At 32.3% G+C, this 24,752-nt stretch overlaps 1 protein-coding gene across 1 annotated transcript in view; it reads right to left on the bottom strand.

Annotated features, from left to right (window-relative positions):
- LOC123697084 (D-beta-hydroxybutyrate dehydrogenase, mitochondrial) overlaps positions 1-24,752 on the bottom strand; it is a 57,278-nt gene that overhangs the window by 21,378 nt on the left and 11,148 nt on the right. Inside the window, exons 3-5 of the mRNA XM_045643498.1 lie at positions 21,868-22,047; positions 8,839-9,042; positions 7,118-7,271 (exon numbers count right to left, since the gene is read on the bottom strand). Coding sequence (XP_045499454.1) covers positions 7,118-7,271; positions 8,839-9,042; positions 21,868-22,047 — 538 coding nt within the window. The remainder of the gene's footprint in view (positions 1-7,117; positions 7,272-8,838; positions 9,043-21,867; positions 22,048-24,752) is intronic.

The following is a 24,752-nucleotide window of genomic DNA, read 5'->3' as shown; positions in this document are numbered from 1 at the left end:
GGAGTTGTCTCTCCTAACATAGTTTAGTACGCAAGTGTGTATTCCGCCTTATTATCCCTAGGAAGTTCCATAGTTCAATGGAGCGACAGGCTTACTAGCGTTTGACGAAGATGGATTAGTTGTACACCATTAATTGTTACATTCTCAATAGAGGATATTATTATAATCGCATGTAGTCTTGCATGCTCAATTAATTCGCCCACGAGGTTACTTGGCAGATACACGAGTAAGTATATTTTATTAAAATAAATGTTAAAAACTAAGTAAAAAATCCAGACCAGGATTAATATAAATTGTCTGTTAATTTATTAGCCGTTAATCTCAGAGAGGTTTCAACCGATTTATCTGCGGTTTTCAATAATGAATTGAGATACGGTAAATGTTTTAACATTTTAATTTAGTTTGCGACAACAAATTATTGTTTTTTGAAAATACATATTGCCTTAGAGACTAACAAGCAAATGTTACCGACTTACCGATAATATTTTTTTACTGTAGAATCATTACCGCGAGAATGTAATCCGTTGCTTACACAATATACAAGAAAAACGATAAATTCAAACGACAAAATATTTGCGCAGTCCCTTCGCAATGGTATTAACTTATTAAGTAATTAGCTATTACGGTTTGCCACAACATTAATTGAAGGAACGCAGGGTGAAATTTCAGGAGGAAGTGGGTTACTGGATATTTATTAGTAGCAAAAGATGATATTATTTTGTAGCCTAGAACAGGGCAATTCGTAGAGATTTTATATGATGATACAAAGGTTTCGTATAATACAGTAATGCTTTTATAAATCTATGCTATTTCATATAAATAGCTGTGTTTTACCTGAAAATAAAACACATATTAAATACTTACCTATATTTGAAGCTTACATATTGAGAAGGCACCTAGCTTTTTCCGCCTATTTTCACTCTCTTTCTCGTTGTACGTATGCTATCTCTCTCGCACTCGGCACACCTCCCACCAGGTGGCGCGGCCGGCGCACGATAATGTGCAGGCGCTAAATCTTCTTCATTGAGTCGAAATCCTCAACAGGTGGACGTTAAGTGTAAGCTTCAAATATAGGTAAGTATTTAATATGTGTTTTATTTTCAGGTAAAACACAGCTATTAAACACTTGACCGTAATTTGAAGCTTACATATTGAGACCCGTTTGTTACCCACCTGGTGTATAATATTTATATGGACGCCAATGTGAATTTGAATACATAAGTAATTACTTATTACTTTATTTGTAATAGTAAGGTGTGCCGATAGTATAACAATAAATCACACAAATTTTTATTATCTATATTTTAACAATTCCAGAAGAAAAGTTAATCAAATAAGAACGAAAAAATAAATCATAATGATTAAAAGTATTACAACTTATGAATTTGTTTCAAGCATACCTTAGTAAATCTTTTGGGCTTGAAAAAATAAAGTTACTTTAGCGTAAATTTCATCTAAAGTACTATTAGACTAGATGATGCTTACAAAATTAAGCAACAGCCGATCACCGATGAGGCAAGAATACCAAATAATAATACTCTTACTTTCTACTTCTACGCTAAAATGGTTGCTGTATATGTACTGGAAACAAATACTGATATATTTATAATAACACTATATTATGTTCATTATGTTTATGATAACTGAACTCAAGGGAGTTAGAGACTAAAAACATAAGAGCTTATCTGTGTCCCAAACGTGCTATTACTACAGCTAAGTACGTTCGTTTTAATAAAATTGATTTTAAGATATATGTTATATTATGACTTGCATCAGAACTTATTTACCGAAAGTCTCGGAGTTACATAACATGACCACAGATTTATTTATAATAATAGTGTTTCGGCCTTACTAATAAAATGTTACCCATTCGCTATGCAATGGATCAGTCATTGCAATAACCTGTCTTGTTTTTATGATTGACGTTTCATGTGAGCAAGAGCAGGACACAGCTATTGTATAAAATGGTAGAAATTTATCCATTGTTTAACTTTTTATTAGTAAGGCCGTTTATGTATAACACTAGGCCGTCAACAGATAGGAAGTGAGCCAAATTTATCCGGTTCAACCAACTACTACTAGCTACTCCGTATGTGTTTTGGGTAGACGGAGGCAAAGAGGATTTTTATTCCGACTATATCATTTGACTTTCTCCACATTTGTCACCTTGTCACTTTCAGAGTCATTTTGCAGACTAGTGGTGCAGCACTGAACACTGTCTATTAGGTGGATGGTGCTGTTGACCGGGTCTTCAGTTCCGCTTTCCAGAATTCCTTCGTCCCTATCGGTGCTACTACTACTGAAATAGCGGTATGCTTACACGTTGTTCAGGTCTCGAATTGACTAGGGTTTCTCATATCTCAACAACCCTTACTCGCTCTAACGAAAGCAAATCTATCGCCGAGGAATTCTGCTACAGGCCAATGGCAAGAGAGATTATTAGCTTAACTATGCTATTATTATTATGTTCAGGAATATGGTGGATTTTTGAATACTATCATCGTCTGAAAGTATCTCCTTTCGATTAACTGCATTAAGGGTGCAGATCTGATTCCATCTTTGTTGCGTAGGAAGCCTACGACAGTCTAAGCAACACACTAGACAAAAGAAAGTTGCCCTGTATATGGTCGGTTGTTCCAACGTCCCTAATATGGCTAGCTTACTTTAGCTACCCCTTGATTGTAACTGCTAACAATGGAGGCATTGCTCATGTGTTGTCCGCAGTTCTGCGAGTGCAAAATTGAAGAACTGAGCTCGTGGAGAGCTGTGTCGAAAGAATCTGTGTTAAGATTATGAGAGGACAGTTGGTTTTGGATGCGAAGATAGGACATTAGTTTATTCATCCGTAACCACGAGAGGCAGCCACGGACAGCGACATAGCAAGAACTAAACTAGCAGTTTAGTTCGCTTACCTGACTATGTCATATTTTAAATACAGAATATCCTCTGCATAGCATTGTATATATTATGACTACAGACATACTTAATTCGCCCGTAAACACGAGAAGCCGGCACGGACAGCGATATAGCAAGAACTAAACTAGCAATGTTTAGTTCGCTTACCAGACTTGGTAATGTTTTAAATGCATAGTCTAGTAGTATAGTCTGTATTGCATTGCATTTATTGCACCCCCCCCCCCCCTTCAAATCAAAGAAATGAGAAGTCCTTTGGCAGAGCTTTCTCGTGAAGGGTAGGGGTTCCAAGTAATGTCTTATAACACGAGGCTTTTGTTTGGAAAGATTGACTTTCCGTTATTTATCCTCTATCCTAAGTAAATCAACCATCAGTAATCACAGCACTCGTTTACGTTGATAGGTGTATCAACGTTTATCATTTATACGTTTATCATTATCCTGGTGGAATAACAAGAAACTGTCGAAGCAAATGATTATCCTAGTCCTTCAGCGATTTATTGTTTGACCCCTGAAGAAACCTCATGGGTGCTATAATGAGGCCAAATGGGTTGATATGCGAGTCGAATAAATTGCCTACAAGACCGGGTAACTAAAATAGGCCTATGAGAGGTCATAAGACCTAGAAGAGGTATGAGACAATCAATCGTCATTTGTTATATTCAATCGCTTTGGTCTCTTCCGATGTTTTTATGTGAAAATTGGTCGGCTAGTGCCATTGAATTACGACACTTAACATACCGTCACGTTGACACAGGTTTGGTGACATAGGGGCTTCCTCGAAACCATTGCCACTATTCATCTACGAGATGATACTTGATCCGACTCGATTTCCTTTGTTGTGAATAGGCTCTGCATTGGTTAATACAATTTTTTCAGATCCAATTTCCATAATTGGTAAACCAATGGTTTCCTGATTAAATGAGCGTAAGCGGTACCCTTTTAGGAAAACGAAGTTCAAATTTCATGCGCCCATTATTTAACGTCTCTAATATTGTATAGTATATTACTATACTTATATTGTATAGATGTCCCACTATGAAGTAGATTTCAAAAACCTTTTTCTACCTACCTTATAAGAGTGAATATCCGTTACTGTCATCTCTAAAACTTCTTTCGTGGGTCCTTGTTGGCGAAAGCAAATATCTATAAAAAATATAAAAAAAAATATAAAATGATCATTTTATTGATCAATCCTTCGTAAATTTGCACCAACCGCAATAAAGCCCCGCGAGGGCTGATATATATATTTGCTCCATTTCGTCGTGAGGGACGGTTGTAATCAAAGCCCCGCGAGGGCTGATATATATTTGCTCCTGATATATATTTGCACCGTTTCCCCGTAATGGACGGTTGTAATCAAAGCCCCGCGAGGGCTGATATAATTATATTTGCACCATTTCCCCGTAATGGACGGTTGTAATCAAAGCCCCGCGAGGGCTGATATATATTTGCACCATTTCCCCGTAATGGACGGTTGTAATCAAAGCCCCGCGAGGGCTGATATATATTTGCACCATTTCCCTGCGAGCGACGGCTGCACGAGGGATGGTAATTGCATAAGTTGCATGGCTAACCCCTGTTAGGAGTAGCGGCCACATATTTATGTATTTTGCTCTGATCAAGGTTTAAGGTGCTAATAAAAAATTAGCAGTTAATATTAATTTAAATAATATAACAATTAACAAGGTCCTTTAACTTATTTTTCAATGCTAGCGAGAGCTGTCCAGGATGAAATAAGAATTGATTTGACAAAGGTAATTTTTCATTACCTATGTATAAAAAAGGACTTTAGTTAATACAAAATTCATAATTCAAATCATTTACACTAAATTTAAAAAAGAACTTCGATTAATATTCATTTCAGTTCATGAAATCGATGTCACATTTAGTTGCTTTATATCCGTTAACATTCCTTACGAACGCAGCCATACCGTCGTAGGACGATATTAGTGCACAAAATAATCTCCACTCACCCGCAATTTTTTACTTTTTGTCAAGGTGTACAAGATTATAATATTATTCTAAAACGTTAGAATAAGTGAATTGTAAATCCTTTGAAACAAATGTCTCTAAACCTAATTACTAATTAAGGCATTCCGATAACTATACGATAACGTCCCTTTCAGCTCAAATTCGGTAAACCAGAGAATCTAATTGTAAAATTTTTGGTACTTACACGTTTTAACCAAAAATTTGCATTATTTGAAACATAGGAAACGTAATTTTCAATCAAATTATCCGTGTGTAATATGTCTATCTATATAATATAAAAGTGAATCCCAAAATGTGTTGGTAAGCGCATAACTTTAGAACAGCTGAACCGATTTCTTTAATTTTTTATTATATTCCTTGAAGTACGAGGATGGTTCTTATGTAGAGAAAACGTGAATATGTACCACGGGCGAAGCCGGGGCGGACCGCTAGTTTTCACATAAATACGGATCCGATAAATACTCTTAAAAGGACACGTATAGTCTTGAATGTGTGGTATATTCATGGTACATACATACGTGAGCGAATTCAATCATTATTCAAAGCGGCCAACTCCCGTACAATTTATAACATATCACGACATGTTCTGACACGCCGTGATTCATGCAATTACGCTAACAGCAATTAATAGATAATATATAATTTGTTCTTGGAGCTGACTCATCTCGTTCGATAATTTTTAGTAATAAACTATGATTTGAATTCCGAACCGTTGCTAGTGATAACGACAATGTAATAAAGTCGTAGCAATGGATTGCATGCCTGTAAATCTTTGAGTTGGCTCAAAGGCGTTAGCCTTGGATTTATCCATACTATTAATTGAAATTTTTCCACGAAAAATTCACTTGTAACCTTGTAATATAAACATTATTAAAAATGAAATAAAATGATAAAAATATCTATATACGAGAGAGGGTAATTGATATATCTAGTCAATATCAAATAATTACAAAAGTTATATTAACGATTCGAGTAAAACCGAACGGTAAATCCGTTAAAATTGCTTTACTCACAGTATTAAAGATTCAAATATTAATTTCAATTATATTGCATACTAAAATATTTCAAAAGAAAAGTTACTATTTCAAGAAAATGTAACGGTTGTATCGTTAATTTTAAATATCTTTATTCATGCTATTAAGTATTTAAGCATATTGAAAAATAAACTATTGCTGAAGGATTCATTAAAAACTTCAACATTTTAAATAGTCCAACGGTTATACCGTTCGTTGATTTAAAATATTTTTACTCATTTTTAAGTAAAATATCATTAGAATAGATGTAAAATAACTCACTGTACCGATGCGACGGGATACACTTTTTCACACTTTTAACACTTGCTATATGCAATACTTAATACTTAATAGCACCAAGGTTGTAGTCTAGTACACAACCTTTTGGCGGCGGAAGCTAGACGCCAATGAAGAAGATTTAGCGCCTGCACATTATCGTGCGCCGGCCGCGCCACCTGGTGGGAGGTGTGCCGAGTGCGAGAGAGATAGCATACGTACAACGAGAAAGAGAGTGAAAATAGGCGGAAAAAGCTAGGTGCCTTCTCAATATGTAAGCTTCAAATTACGGTCAAGTGTTTAATAGAAGATTATTTCGTACCTACTGTTATGCGTATTTGCATTAAAAGTTATTTTAAGTGTGAATTAAATTTTATGAAAAACTTTCTATGCGAAAATTTTTACTCACACGAATTCAATATAGGTACAATTCATTCAACTACCTATAAAACATTTTCACCTTCTTTGATTAAAATAAATGTGAATTACTTTCCTCTTTATTTAAAATGAAGGCCAATTTATTCCTATTTATTCAGACTGAATAAATTTCATGTATATTATACATACAAGGGATTAAAAGCGAATATGAATGTGCTCGTGAACATTATATTATTCAAGGATACATCGCGACGGGCAATTATTAAAATATTTATATGGAAACTCTTTGAAATATTAAACGCATAACGCCGTTCATATTTTGGAGTTAAAATGTTCAGTCAAATAAATAATATCTCCGAATTTCGGGTGACTGTAACCCCGTAACCATACAATACAGAAGGGAAACCTACGACGTCAATTTCCCATAAAGCCCGCAAACAGTAATTTAATAATTCAATGTCTAAAGAATTTACTTTCGAACAACTAGCTCTATCTAGCGGTTTTCAGTGAAACTATTTTGAAGCTTACACCTAGATACGAACCCAAAAGATTGACTTCCATAGCTCGTCGGATGACTGAAAACGGCACCCACTCTAGTTCCCCAAGAGCGCACCAAGATTCACAGTTGACGATCGCCCACAACCCTTGCGCGCCCTCTGGTAGGTGGTCCACGATGTATAGAGACGCTGACAGAATCTGAAATAAGGAATTGAAGTGGTTCCATTTTTTGACGCTAGATGGCAATAAAGGTATCAGATGGAAGTCGTAAGCTCTATGGCGGTTACGTGGTAATATTTTTCTAAGAATTTGAATATTCCATCAAGACTCAACTCCAATTTCAATAACCTTTGTATTTAAGTGTGTTTTTCCATAGAATTAGATTACAGTTTTGTAAATTAATCGCGTTAACGAAATCTCTAGATGTTTTTTTTTTTAAATTTTATTGATAGTGTTTATAACAACATCATGCAATGAACGCCATTATAAGTTATAAATAAAGAATTTTGTATTAAACTTGTTTTGAATCTGCGGAAAATAATTTAAATAACAAAAATTGAACTCATTGATCTTCAAAATTCAAAACACGTAGCCACCTAAATATAATTTACAAACATTTCTCATTTGTTATTATTGGATCGTATAAAGTACATACAATATTGCTGACATAAAATTAAATATAAACCATGCACTGAGCTAAGAATATCCGATGTATGTTTCTTTAGTACTTAAAGAAAATGTAAATGAACTGAAGCAATCAATTAAAAACAAATCACCTATACATATTTAATGTCTATTCAAAATTGTACTAATGAAAAAGAATAAAATTAAATAACTAAATTTACTATACCTACCTCATAATGACGTCATTTATACACTTTTCACTATACTTTCGGTTAAAAATATTGGGAAGCGATATTGTAGCAATAAATTCAATCATTGCATTTTACTCGTAGCACGTTAACTATATTTTATTTCAAATCGAAAGGATTACGATCCTTTGCATTTTAAGCGAAGTCTCATTTTACATATTACATATTGCAAAAGGTCAATCTTTTCTTTTGGAATAACATTATTCTAAATTTAAATTTATTGATGGCCAGCTGAAAGAACTCAAGAATTTATAGACAGATTATAAAAAAAAATTAAGCTACATAATGAATTATTTATATTTTTTGGTAATTATGAGGGTTTTTATATTTATTTAATATATTGATTATAAAGTTATGTTTTGATATATTATTATATGTAAGTATGTTTTAATATTGCTCTTGACCCACATAGCGCAATGCTATGAAATATCATAAAACACTATTAATATTTAATAACTAAGTAATATTACATAAAATTTGAAGATAATTTACGTAGAAATCCCTCCTAAAGTTTAATTACTTTTGGAACTTCAAAGACTTTTTTGTAATAAGATGAAGCGATATAACACAAAATTTATGACGCGACTATTCTCAGTACATCGTCATAAAGGTTGATGAAATTTACTTAATGTCGGTTTTATTCCTAAAAATGTGTTTTTATTTTATAAGAAGTACCTATTTAAAGTAATGAGTATTGAATCAATCAACAAATTAATCCTTGTTATCTTAAAATCTGTTGACGACCGTTTATCTCCAGGCCGTATTCAATATTTAGGTAATATCATGTTAGTTACCCATTTGGTTTTTTAATATTATATTTGAAATATTTAAAGCAAACATTTTTAATCGCGTAAGGTTAAACTTACGTCATTGCTTGTATAACCGTATTTTACCTGTGTTTCAGACGTCACATCCAATTGCAGGGTGTGCAACCTTCCAGAACAATCTTCCTTCAGCATGTCCGCGTCAATGTTGCCAGCCTTGCTCTGGAAGCCCGCGAACACGTGATACCCCAAATCGTCCAACCTTCTGGCTAACGCGTTACCCAGGACATTGTCACAGCCGGTCACAAGTACAGCCTTACCAGCTGCAGTCACCTGTCAACAACTAATATTATAAATGCGAAAGTAACTCTGTCTGTCTGTCTGTTACTCAATCACGCCTAAACTACTGAACCAATTTGCATGAAATTTGGTATGGAGATATTTTGATACCCGAGAAAGGACACCTACTACCATTTTTATTGCGAAATATGTACCATGGGCGAAGCCGGGGCGGACCTCTAGTTATTTATAATTTTGCGTCATCACGTATAAAACTGTTTACATCTGGATAAGTGTTTGAAATAAACACGATTATTTTTAAAACCGGTGCAATGTCGTTTGCGGACGTGTAATTTTGTTTTGCTGGATTAAAAATAATGCTATTTTAAAGTACGACGTCACAGTATGTTTTCGTTTTATTTAAATTTGATGCTGAATTGGAAATAATCCGAATGTTGGAAATTGTAAAACATAAGGTTTATGTTTAAATCTCTACAAGCCATCCGACCTCATCCTATTAAACTAGGTGAATCTTAACAAACTATCAATTTTTATAACAAGAAGAAATCCGAATCTTTAGGTAAGATAGATATTCCATGAATGAGCTAAAAATATCTTCATATCCATACAAACTTTCATATTATACGGATATTATCATATGACATACCTAGGTATGTGTTACCTATATAGGGAGTATTCTTCAATATTATTTAGATATTGCCAATTTTTATTATTTTAAGCTGCATACATAATTTATATTGTTGTTTATAAGATAATTATTGCCAGAAGATTGAATAAAATTCAAGAATTTATTCAATCTTGAATTCAATTAAATTCAATTCAAGATTGAATAAATTCTATTTAAATAGAGCAACTTAATAATACATTCGATATTTTATCAAAGTGCGAATTGATTTTGGACCTAATATTGAGACATTAAAAAAATATAAGAAAAAATAACATCGCACACCATTTATAAATGTTTTTCACGCAATTGTCATCGCGTTTTATTACATGCGAATGGCTTATAGCACTGATTAGTGCGTGACTAGAGCCATTGAGAGCCGTAAGATTAAGAATTAACTGCCAACCCGAAAATATTTAACCTCAAACGTCACGGCACACATGCTACAATACTTTATAAAGGAATAAAATATTCACTTAGCCGTCATTATAACCGACATCAATCAAGCTGTCGCTCTATTTCCAACGAAAACTTCATTTCGTCGCCAGCCCTATTATGATATAACAATCTTCATTCAGCCCTCATCCTATGAATAGAGATTCAAATTATGTCTGCATTTCGATTTTGTTCTGTAGCTCCCTACAGAACGTTTGTACAACCGCGACACAAGGTTGAAATTAAAGCTTGCTATTTGTGCTCTCGTTTCATAAATATCGAGTTATTGACACATCCGTATGCTGATGTTCATTAGTTTAACAATCTTTCATGAAAAATAAACGATGGACGTAGTTTGCCTTCCGGTAGATTAGATAAAAATTAAGTTGTGATTCATCTGCAAACATAGAAGTGTACAATTTGTAGGCCAGCGATAAGTTCGAAACTAGAAAAGAAAGCAGTCTAAGTACGTTATATAGTTCGATCTATTTTGTGCATACGGTCGTTAGCCTATTTTTATATTGGACTTTCGAATGGCACTGATGACGCAAGATACACAGAGGTTGGCACCAAACACTGTTCTTTCTTTAATTCGATTTGATCCGTACTTAAAGGATATCCCATAATAAACTTGTAAATTAAATTTACTAAGCTTCAAAGGGTACAAAGGTACCTATATAAGCTATATTAAGGCTATATTCATAAATGAAAATTTATTGTTATTATGATCCAGCCTGCTCTTTGTCTTGAAGCTATTTTCATGTAGGCCATGATATACCTTCATCTATTTTACCCTTTAAGCCTTCAAGTTTCTTGTCGTTTATTATTTGGATTTTAGACTAATATTGAGAACATTCAATTTGTCAGTTCATTTGTAGATTATCGCGGAAATTACTGATATAATTACATTTTCTTACATACATTGACATAGGACTACATTTTCTTACAATTAATACATACTTTATTATATTTTCTTAAATCAAGGTACATATTTAATTACACCTAAATATGAAATAATATTTATCAATTCTTATATATGAAATAAATTGCAAATATTCTATCATCCAGGTAATATATGTCTACTGAATTAAAAAGGAAAGTTTGAAGAAAATCCTCACATCGTCGTATACCGCATGCATAATATATAAGCAGCATAATATGTCATATATAAAGTGTGAAATAAGCCTGATGCAACTGTTTATTCGAATACTTATATCGTAAAAGCTTCATAAACAAATGGTTTTACTCTGTAAATAATAACTCACGTCTTCGCCTCAGGTGTTTAAAATCTTTTTAAAATGTAGTTTCAGATTTATGGATATTTGGAGGTATAAACTTCTGGAAGCGTTTAATGTCTTCTCAGATATGTATTTTGTGCATAAATTTTGTGGTATGTGTCATCTCATAAAACAAAATTTGAAGTGATGCTTTTCGTATTTTTAGAAATTTTTTTGGTTTTAGTCAGAGAGTACTTGCAAACAATTTATTTATTTCTTCATTCTCTACACATAATTGAAATGGTAGAAAGAGAATTCTTTATTATATTAAGACAATTGCAATTGCAATTGCTAGTGTTAGAATTACCTATAATAAAGTTGATAGTTAATTCGATTTTTGTACAAATTCATTATATTAGACGAAACAAAGTCTATTTTCCATTAAATATTGATAATGTAACATTGCTCCCTAAATTGAGAGTTGGATAATCCTTTGAAGATTTTATGCTTAGTTTTTTAAGTGCTAAATTATTTTATTGAATAATGTATTTTACACAGACACCAATGCGTAGAATATTCTTAAATTCATCCAAAAGCTTTCCAAAGGTCAAACGAGTGCATTGGTATTTCACAGTTATTTAATTACTACAATTCGGCAAAATAACGAAATAAACGTTTCTTAGAAAAAAGGAATTCGCGAACCGAAATATCCATTTAAATTTGGCCTGGATCCATTTTATTCCATTAGCGGAGTTTATAGAGTGTATTCCCTATGGGCAGTCATGGCCTTCACCCAAATACCTGTGGCTTGTAATTACTTGTGGAAAATTACTTGTAATAAAATGAATAATTTCAATGGACTGTGACAAGGAATTATTGTTACGCCTCTATAAAGAAATTTCTGGAAATATGATTGACTTAGCGTGTTTGGGTACTGGTGTAATCTCAAAAGGGCTTTTAGCTCAATTTGTGGTTCATTATAGTTAAAAAAACTGTTGTTAATTATTATTTTCTTGTATTGATTAAAATATGTACAATGTATTTTACCTTATTTCTAATCTCTTTGTCTTAAAAATAAAAATCTACATGAATACTTACCTACTTCATCTTCATCTTCCTTACTTAATATGTTCTTAATAATTGTATTTCTTTAACAGCGCCCGCGTCATGTAAGTACGCACGAATCAACTCAAACCTCACTTATTTCATCACAATTATTTATAATTTAATTTAGAATTCTATTAATAACCCTAACTAACCCAGAATATTAATGGATGCAAATCTCATCTATACCTATTTCTATTTCCCATGTTGCCAAGATAAATAGGCTCAGATAGCAGCTTAAATGTCGTGTATATTTATACTGCAGCATCTGTTGAACGTAGTCAATATTTATTTTCACTATTTTTATGGCTTATAATGACCTCATTATAATACAAATAACAAACAAGCGTCCTTTGATGGTTGGCGACACACACGGGCACGATGTAAAAAGAATTCGTAGTATGGCATTTCACATGTATGATTTTTCGTTTAATACTTTTGATTCATTTATAAATAAAAAGTTCATGGCCACGTAAGTTTAAGTATATAAGTCTGGAAATTAGTATGAAATAGCATAAAGGTTTTTATTTCATAACTCAACACTGAAGTACAGGTCAAAATAAAAATAAAATTAAAAGTAAAAGAGACACACAATGTCAGTATATATTATATAATTATAAACATTTATAAATATATCAAAAATCTATGCCATTTGTAACCAACTGCCCTGAATACCACAGACAGTTGCGACAAAACAACTGGGCGATAAATAACACTGAAGCTTTCATTCAGACATTAGTTAATACAACCTAATCCGCGATAAACTATGATTATAAAAGTATAACAATAGCTCTAAAATAAGCTTGTTAAGGTGTATGTAAATACAAATTCTTTCTTATATGTATGTACATTGTACATTGTACCTACATGTTTAGATTTATAATAATACTCTCAAATAATAGAACTAGATAGAGCACGTCTATAGATATGTCAGAATAATGAAATACTTTCATTTTCCTGTACTAAGGGCCGATTTTTGAATCCTTGGTTAAAATTTATCCGTCCAATAAAGTACTACACGAACATTTTAAAATGTCACCTGTAAACTGTCAAATACGGACAATCAGAATACATTTTTGAAATGGTAGTTTAATACGTTATTCGATGAATGAGTTTAAACCAACGATTGAAAAATCAGCCCTAAAACTTTTAAATACACATGTGTTTAAGTGTATAATAACTATACCTATAACTACAATAGAGTAATAAACTAGAAATTCCATCACTGCAACAGCTAATCAATGACATTTGTTTACAAAAACTTGACTGAGCAGACAGATCAATTTAGGAGTATTATAAAAAATAGCATTCCATTTTTAGAGGACATTTCAATAAATTCAGTAACACGCACTACGTTCATAATTCAGGATAAAGGTTTAAGGGTTTAGATTTCTTTGTTGCAGAAATTATTAATACCACCAATAAAACGAAATTACATTTATTTTCATAGCCAATAGATGTCCATGATAACATTTTCGCAAGGAATTCAGATAAAGGAATATATATTATATGAATAATTTGATTGTTAAAGTAACGAAATATCTTTCAAGTTTTTGGTTTGACGCCCCCAAAGTGTAAATGTTGAAGAGTAAAAAATAATGATCACAGTTTTATTTTAAATATCATTTAGCAAATAATAATAAGATATAAAACACATAGCTTTATACAATAAATAGCGTCGGCGTCTAAAATTGCAATTAAGTAAAAGCGAATTGTTTGTCTTAAAATACTACAAAAACTTTTTACCCAAATTATTGCTTCAAGCTTTTATTAAATGTTTAAAACTAGTTTGTAGAACTAATTGTTTATGAATTTATAATGAGCGATAAATCTGACTGAACTTAATGGTCTCTACTATAAAATATTTACTAGTAGGTAAGTATCTATGTAAATTCTGAAACTGTGCAGATAATTCTAGAATTTAAACACGTGTGAATGTTTGTTTATGTTATTTAGGAAATATTATGGGATTCCCATTCACAAAATTTAATAAAAATTGTAAATACATTCTTTATGGTATTGTAAAAGCATTCCCTTTTTTGTAAGAATAATGTGTAAATCTTATAAATCTGTCTAAATATTGAAAATAAAGCTCGAAAGTACGATTTTCAATGAGTGTCTTTGTCCTATAACATAACTGATAAATATTTTATTAAGATATCATTTTTTTTTGTTAAAAATATGTTTCATTGTAATCTAGCAAAAAGGTTAAATAATTTATCACATTAGCAATAATTCATGGAAAAGACACGTCGGCGCTATATAAAGTAACGGGAAAAGTCTTGTCTAGGAAAATCTCGTCTTTCTTTCATTTTATGTAGATTCACTATCGTTCTAACCGGGAAACAGCGTAGGTGGTTATTTATCGTTTTAATACGAATATATCCGCTGATATGACTCAATTTCATAGTTTATTTACTACTTAACATAATATCCTACTTCATTGATCTGGCTCGGCGGTTAAAGGTCAAAAATAAGGGAGACTAGACGCGCGTAGGGAAGTTAAATATGAAAATATTTTTCAATTGTTTTCAATTTATAATATATAATTCTTATCTTGAAGAGTGGGCAGTAATGTATATATGTTCAATGTACTTTTCCCTTAATTAACTTGTGAAGTGAAGGGAAACTAGTTATTAAGTTACCTACTAATAAAATGAACATTGACCGCTATCAAAATTTTAGTAGTGGGCGAATTAATACCTGTCAGAATTTTCCCTTTGAGCTAAAACATACATTGAAGCGAACATAATTTTGTACGTTAATATAAATTACGTTAAGTATCAAATTATAGTGTAATATGACGGTAAAGTGCTCCACAATATTGGCTCGATCTAAAATTAGATAAACTCGTTGAAATGTGCAAACATGTGTCGTTGAGTAGGTACACTGTGCCGCGCGTATGCTGAAAACCTCCTGGCTTGTTACTATTATTACCTACGACCCCATTCATAATGTACTGTAATAACACTGACCCTAGTTTACCTTATTCCATTCATTCGTATTATTCTTGGGAGAGGGATTTCCCACAGGATTTTTGCTTGACATATTTTTATATTTGCTTTTATTATAGTGCACTTATTATCACTATGTTATTAAAAACAAGTGATAACTGCGTTAAAAACAACCGACTTCAAACTTGCACTTGCAAAATTTACAAATACCTACAGACAAAAATGCTCATAAAATAAAAACTACTGGGCCTATCCGAATAAAATTTTTATGGGACCAATTCGACACCATCCCGCATCGAACAAAAAAAGAATCACGTAAATCGGTTCAGAAACCTCGGAGTAATCGGTGTACATACATAAAAAAAAAAAAAAAAAAAAAAATATACCGGCCGAATTGATAACCTCCTCCTTTTTTTTGAAGTCGGTTAAAAAAGAAAATAAGCATAATATAAATCAACCTCATTGCAATAGCTTAGCACTGGCCACTTATAAATTATCGGCATAAAAAAATAAATGTTGAATTCGAAATTTGAAATGAAATGAAACGAGCGTAGTTTAAATATAAAGATATCTGTTACAGAAAAGTGCTTTGTGGTAAATAGCAATTGTTATTAAGTTATCAAATTCTAATGAAATCCATATAATTGTACCTACAAGTGTGGTTTTATATGCAGTTACAGCCATGGAAAAAGGGATTAAATTCGATATACGCGCTACGCGTAGGAGTCATAATGTTCTTCGACGTGAGTCACGACTGAGACGTGATTTGCAAGTTTTTGAATCAGTTTTCTGATCATAGTTAAGTTAGTACAATGTTGGAAGTTGCCGACGCCGTGTGACTCATCTTTATGAATGGATCGTATTATTGGTTTAGAAATCGGCAGCAAATAAAACTGGGAAATTGTAGCTAAGTGCGAGTGAGTATTATGGAAATCGTTAATGCTTGTTCATCCCACGTTATTGCATGACCTTTTAAGTGAAGATATCAGCGGCACCATGGCTATGAGACATAGAACGCCTACGTTTCGCTTCAGGACGCTTGCCAGTTTTAAGTTGTTTTTATTGTTCAAAAATCTAGGTTACTTTCTGAGAATAACATGTGTAATGTTGACGTTAAAACTTTCGCTACGTATATTTGTAGGGAATTTTTGTCACATTTTATTGTGCTTGAGCATTTGATATGGGTATTACGAGAAAATTATTTTAAGTACTTCAAGTATCAACTTTTTCATGATATTATTTTCATTTGTTTTTTAAACCATTCTCACATACGCATACACGCACACACACAAACATTACCACAATAACAACACTTAAAGCATGATGTACATCAATACTAGAGATTTCTCATTTAATATTCACATTTGTTAGTTTTTAGTTCAACGACAATGTTCACAAATTCAACACGTGTACAAGTTCTACTAGGATTACCTAGAATTACTCGTTCCACAGGAAACCGTGGTATAATCACGGCTAGAGTAACGCCCACATTCTTTTGAGATGCAAATTGTATAGATCGTGATTTGTCATCAGCCTGAAATTTTCATCGTACGTGGGATATGGGCGAAGCGTGTAGTGGACTGTTAACACGTTAACTGCGAAACAGGGCTTGAAACACCCTGTCCGTGTCTCGTCGTTATAGCGGTAGGAAAAAACTTAAACTTCTCTGTCGTGCGGGAGGCATAACTTCCATCTGGTTCAGTGTAGGAAAATGATATCTATATATCTGAGATGTGCTATTGATTCCTAGTTCAATGGTATACCGACCTTAATACCGGGTTTCTTAGACCTCGTGCCGCACTGAACAAATAAAAATTCTAACACAGTGCGGAACAAGGTTGCGAACACCTCGTACCACCGCGCACCTCGTACCGCACCCTAAGCTAGCTTCACGCGGTTAGTGTTGTGCAACGCATTCGAGACTATTTGTGGAACAACTTATTGAAGCTTTTACAAAGAAGGACTTTAATGTGGATACAGGTAATTTTCAAACATCCTAACTACTCGTTATAATAAATATCGTTAATAGAAACGTGAATGTGACATGTTGAGTAACTTTCTTCAAATAGGTTGATAATCATGATTACTATTAGTGTGTTTGTTCATTGAATCAACTAGCGGCAAATCCAAAACACCCGGCAATCGGTGTATGGCTCATCAAAATTTAACTCTTGCCCAAGTCAACAAGGAACATCATCTCTTAAAGGGATCAAAGAAGAGTAGATGTGTAGGATGTTACGAAAAGCTCCGCACCTTCTTAACAAGTCGTGAGGCCGAAAAAGGTAAAGAAAATTCTCACAGAATGCACTGGTTGCAAACAATATTATTGTTTGGCCTGTTTTTATGAAAAACATCCATAAGTTTGATAAATAAATACAATTAAATAAAATCGATATTTCTTTTCCCATCACTAAATTATATGAAAAACTGCTATTGTTCAGTGCGGTATGGGGTACATCAGACCCCACATTTTATTTTACCCCTAGAATCTAAACTAACTAATCTAACCACGGGCGACGGTAGATTTAGGTTAATGAACTCATTGTTAATAATAATCACGACACAAGCCGCACACTTTGGCTTATTTGGCGCCAAAAAAACGATTTTGGTCGCCTACGGGCGGTGGGGTTTAATATGCCTCGTGCCGCCACAATCTCTGGTATAGGACAAGGTTTAAAACGTCCCGTAACGCAGTAATGGAAAGAACAGATATATCTGTGCCGCAGTGAACGTGTTAAATTTGTTATGAATTGGAAAAGGTGAGCTAGATATTCTAATCACTAAGATTGGTCAAGAACTACCTAGGAAACTATCGTTTAATCACAGACTAAGGCCTGTTTCTCAATTGAGATACACACAACCATGCTTAAATTGTTGCTCATATTTTTTTTGCTTTGTCACACCTTTATGAAATAATTGTCTTGAAATACCTATACATAATAATCTCAACTGAAAAATATGAATGAATGAATACTCTTTATTGTACATTCACAGAAATACAGTTTGTTACATGGTTGAGATAACATATGATATAAATGAATGAATGAACAATTTAACAATGAAAAATACTAATTGCTGTAAAATGAAGCTTTTTTAGATTTTATTAATATTAATCAAGACAAGTCTAAAGACCAACTAAAAATGATAGCCAATACCAACCGAAGATATCACGTACGCTAGAAATTACAACAGTATGGGCATCTGACGTCATTGCCGAATGTGAGTTGCGTAGTCCGTGGGCGGGAATTAAAAGCTCTATCGGATGTTCTATGAGACTTGGTGTTTTATCGCGATACCGATTTTTGGAACATCTTCAATAATTTATGTGATATTTTGTTCTATATTTCTAATCCATATTTTTGAAATATGAGTGAAATAAAAATTGAATTTGTTGTTATTTTAATAAACGTGTAGTGTAATTTATTGATTTTTATAAATTTCATGATGCACTAGAGTAAATGTTTATGAAACTCGTTAAAATTTTATATTTGAATTTACATTAGCATGTTTCCACCCACAAAAGTTTTAAGGCTTCGTAGTCAATTAAGCACCCTGATCTTTTGTTTGTTTTAAAAACTCTCAAACAATTTTAATTATTGTTTTTGAATAAACAAGTATTTTCTGGAATCTGGCACAGTGAAAATTACAATTGACACCGAAACAATGGTTACTAGGAAATTTTAACAAAAAGCTCTTTTCATGCAAAGAAATGTCGCCAAGGTAAGGCCTTTGTTTCAGTTGTACTGTCTAAACCGCTGCAAAACGTGATATGTGATACAATGTGTTTTATTGTTTCTTTAACAAAATTTCAACATCTTTTTTCCTTAGGAAAGGCGTTATGTAAATTTAGGAGAGTTTTTAATTTCAGTACTTACGGGTAAATAGCTTTACTTTTTATAATTATCTACATTTTACAGTAGAATTAATATGTTATCAAATGACAACTTTCTCTATCATGAAATATTATGTTAAAATCTAAAAACTATTTACTTATTATAACTAGATAATGTAAAATTATATTTCGTAATTTAATTAAAATAGATCACTGTAAAAAATAAAAATTCACCAGCAAATTATTTATCTGGCATGTTATCATAACATAAAATCACACAAACAGGCACATCATATTATTTGACATCACGAGAATTATTTGCTCGTCTGACGTGTTTACATTATGTGTCCAACAATCATCCTATTTACCATTAAACAAGTTAAACAAGTTGATGACGTTGCATTTTTTATTTTATACAAATTATATTTAGAGCTTACATTATAGGAAAAACATTTGAAGCGTTCTTTGTTAACCGCGCTTAAAATAACATTTCTTTCTTCGTATTAGACAATCGTGTGACGTTTAAGCTTTCATTAATAAGATATTGTTGGCACCAAGTCATATTATCATTATGTAACAACGTTTTATTTTGACTATTCAAAGACATTAACAACAACATAACAATAGACTGTAGATCGACACCTATCTCCAACACAGTCATACAATTGAGTAGGTATTTGAATAAAAAAAAAATATTGACTTTTTCATGTATTTTAAAACTTTATTATTAATAATATTGATATTTATTGCAAAAAACTAAAAAAAAATGTTTTTCAATTAATTATAAGCAATTAAAAATTGATGAAATTTAAATTAAAATCACGTGACTATAAACGCGCCATGACTGGTCACCATAGATGTGACGTCAAAATGTTATAGTTGTATACGTTTTTCTATCAACTGCAATGTGTGAAAACTAACATTATGACGTCACACGCGTCCGGGTGACGCTTCGGGAGTTGTCGGAGTGTTTTCGGTACTGGATTCAAAGACTTATTTTTATTTTGAAATAACTTTTGAATTATTGCAAAAAAAAATTAAAAAAATAGTTTTGTTATAAAACTAATATCTTTCCATTCAGCACAAAAAAAAATTTTATTCAAATACTCAATTGTCATTTTTGTAAAGAAAATAAAGGACTCTACAATTGTTCTGTAGAATTATTGTAAATTTATACGTCTAGTTATTTTTAATGCTATTCTCGTTCGAAAAGAGTATCCTTAATCCCAATAGAGCGTCCAGACGCATCTGTTTTGCTAATCTTTTTTATTTATCAGAAACTATCCGACCGCCACATTATAGATTTGTGCCCAAGAGAGACAAAACTATACGTGAGACTATCGAGCTCAGTTGCAATTGAAATAACTGTTGAATATTAATGTTTTTAATATAATTGTTGTGCAGAAAAAAGAAATAAAATAAATTGTGTTGATTATTATGGTGAAATATAATATAGACGAAGGTGAAGGCTTCAATAAAGGAAGATCAAGCGAGGAAGGAAATATTTCCTGACGGGCAGAGCATGACATGTAGTTACAAACATAGAACAATGTTGTGACAATCTACAGTTACGACTTAGTTATATTATACGTGGCGAAGAAATAAACCAATAAGAAGTAAAAGTATACAATGGATTGTACAAATATTGAAGATTTATCTTGCTTGATTAAATAGCTCCTAAAATATGACGAGTCGTAAAGTAGTGAACTTTTACTATCGACAGTGCGCAGTGCACTGCATAACATTTAATTTGGGCAAGATAACAAACTTTTACTGTCACGCCCACACAGGGGGATGATCTATTAATATTGATATAACTTTTTATTACACCAAGCATTTAAAGAAACTTGGTATATCTTCCAAGTTGACACCCACACAAATCTATATTTACATCACTGTGAGAGTAGATTACTTTTATTTCACCCGAACTTTATTAAAAGAAATTTAGCTTATCATAAAATCAATTATATATTAGTTACGACTCAATTAAGTAAACATGAGCTTAATATTAAAACTTAGGATAACGTATTATCTTTATTTGTTCCCTTAATAGGAAAGTAATTATACTCGTAAATGTCAAGCATGCTTCGATAAAATTAGGCTTACAGTGAGTAATAGTTTTAATTAAATTTCACAAACAATCGTAAGTGTATAAAAAGAGATAAAAAAGTCGGAATTGTTTTTTTTATTCTTGTTCATACATGTATAAACTAAAAACAAATACTGACTGGTTGTAATTTTCACCATTTTTCTTTATTTTTTCTAACACCGGTGACGTCAAGACGTGAAGAGCGCGGGGGGGGGGGAGTTTTTGCTATTGGAACTTTATTCGGTCCATGGTGAGTATATAATTTTTTCTTTACCCTTTTATATCCTCCCAACGAATGGCTATGGCCCTACAGGGTGTGGGCGTCCATACAAGAAAATAATAATAACAATTTAACCAAATTGACTATTATCGAAGAAATACATCTATCAATCAAAATGTCGTCATTATACTATACACTGTGACACTATCAAATATTATGTTATTTCTAGATCGTATATTCTTCACGTAGGGATGACGTACCCCTAAGCTCTATAAAATGTGTGAACAACAATAACATTTATTGCAAACGTAAAACATAATAATTTTATAGTCTAATTACATACCTGCAAGTTATGGTAGAACCACAAGGATCCGGTAACAGAAATGGCGAACCACAGAAACAGGGTGAACACGGACACTTGGCTGATATGCAAAGCATTTAGAAGAGCTGACAGCACCACGGCTAGAGCATGGCATAGTACTACGGGCAACGCACATCTGTCGATTATGTCCCATGGCACTTCCTAGAAAAGAAACGTTTAATTAATGAAGGAAATACTACCACAGACATTATAATACTAAAATATACTAGTAATACTTCTATAAATTGAAACTAAGTGAACTTTATATGAATTAGGGACAATTCAAGGAAATAACTTCTACTTTTATGTTAAAAACAAGTGAGCTAAAAACGAATTAGAGGCAATGCACTGTAAAAGATTTGTAAAAATGTTAACATTACTTTCTATAGAAAGAAAAAGAGAAAATGGTAGCATTTCAGAATAGTAAGATTTTTCTTTAAAATTGTTTTCGAAATAACTTTGTTCGCATTTATATTATTACAATTATAATATATTGTGTCATCTCAAGTTATTAGAAAAAATATTGCTTAGCCATGAAACCCAATTAAAATGTAATTAGGGACTCCACTATACCTCTAAGTAAGTTGCATCTAATCTATTAGGAAGATTAGGCAATTGGAACAAGGGACGGATAATCTCAAGATTTACGACACATTCCTTTAGATACAATCACAATGCGTTTACTTAGACCATGATATATTCATTTAATTGTAATACATACAGTACAAAACAAACAAGAATTATAATTAATGCCTCTAATTATGTAGCTTATAATATGATATCGTAGTTTTTATATTATAAACGGATGAGCAAATCCTTAAAATTAATAATAATAGCTTTTTGTTGAAATACGTGAAATACAATACTTATTGTTGTTCAGGAAACCTATGATAAATAAGATTTTATATCGTATAAAGTTTTAAAGGTCAGTATCGATATCAGAGGGAATTTATTGCATTTACCTATATCATATGGAAATGGCAAGCTGTATAATGATTGTAAAAGCATTTTCAATATATTATTATGAGGTAAAATTTTATGTTTTACTTGTTCCATTCCATGTTCTAACCACCGTTATTATTATAATAGAAAAGCGTATCAATTAGCTTACTAATGTTCAGAATATAAACTATGTTTTACATTTGAATATGCTCAGTGAGATAATCTACAGATTAAGAGTATGTAGGTAGTTTAACCTGTGGTTTAACTGCACTCACGTTAACAGCAATTTATATGCATAATACCTACGAATATTCACTGTTGAATAAATTAAACTGTTTGCATTGCGTATTTCAATATTAAACGAACAATACATAAAACCAATTAAACTAAGATTATGAGAAATAATTACCATAAAATTATATAGTACCTATAACATGTTCGAAATAAATAATATCTCTTCATTCACGTAAATCAAAGATTTATAGTTACTAAAACTTCGACGTAACTAAGTAAATTTCAATGTAATTCTCAAATAAACAAATCCAGTCGGTCAGAAGCTGTATAAACATTAAACGTTGTTATACAGGCATTATGTACAGGCATTTAACGTTGTATTTTTAGGATCAACTACAATATTTACCATTGTCTTTTCTCATTTATAGAGCTATATGAAACTGTACTGTAAAAACAGTCAAATGTGTGAAAAATAAAAAACCTACGTAAAAAATAATATACATCAGTGTTTTATTCTGTTTCAGGAAACTAGTTTTATTAATTAGCATACACTTTCGATTCTTTCCCGTCGTGACATGATTTGTAATTTTAGATCAGTTTGCATTAGATAGGGGGAAATATCCGTTTTCCTTTCTTTACAGTACAAAAACCTTTACCAACCTTTACCAAGTGTTCTCTATTCAAACTAGAAATAGGTTTAATTTTTTGTTAATTAGATATTCTTGTCACACGGTCTAAACCCACGCTACTGATGAAACACAACGTTTATAACACAATATTTTCTAATACTGAAAATAGTACTGACATACATCAGGTCAATAGTCACTTACTTATGTTCCTACCGAGCCTTTCGAAGAGATTCTTTCTGTGAAAATAACATCATCTGAAAAGGTTTTTTACATCGCCTAACATCAACATTAATAACGACCAGACATCACAGTCAAATGGCATGATTCTTATCTTTGCCATTTTCTGAACTCGTAAATCGTGTGAGCAATCAGGAAACATAAGTTTATTTTCGCTTGCCCGTGACCATGTGTTAAATTGTTCTAGTTTTAGAGTAAATAATAAAGCACAATAAATATTATTGCGCGTAGAATGCATCAAATGTTTTACGACTCTATGTTAGGAACCATTTAATACCATGAATTCGTGTGAGCGACGTTCATATACTGATTCATCAAAACTTCTGTGTACCTAAAGCCTTGTATCCACTTGAGCATGCTCAGGCGAATGAGCGGCTCAGTTGGCCGAGCCGCTCAAGTGGAGACGCCTGAGCATGTTCGGGCCGCGCGTGCTCAGGCGTCTCTACTTGAGCAGCTTGGCCAAATGAGCCGCTCATTCGCCTGAGCATGCTCAAGTGGATACAAGGCTTAAAAGTTGAGCTAATAAAATTTAACAAATTATTACTTAACAATGTTGTTTTCAGACGATAATGAAGAAATATTTAATTTAACTTTTAAAAAATTATTGATATCTTTTTTCAGCACAGAAAACTTTTTTCATTCAAGCCTTCATGAACATAGCGTAGCGATCTTCTCGTAGTTCCATAAAATAACTGATCCTATTTTCTCATCTCTGTGATTTCAAATTTTAACCAATTTTCATTATAAAAATAATCTGCTATTATTGTAACTGTTTTATTAGGTACCTACTGAATAATCTTGAAAGTAACTTTTTGTATGTTTCTG

This window comes from Colias croceus, chromosome 13 (assembly GCF_905220415.1).
Source record: "Colias croceus chromosome 13, ilColCroc2.1".
Classification (NCBI taxonomy): domain Eukaryota; kingdom Metazoa; phylum Arthropoda; class Insecta; order Lepidoptera; family Pieridae; genus Colias; species Colias croceus.
This window is presented reverse-complemented; position numbering and strand designations above follow the sequence as displayed.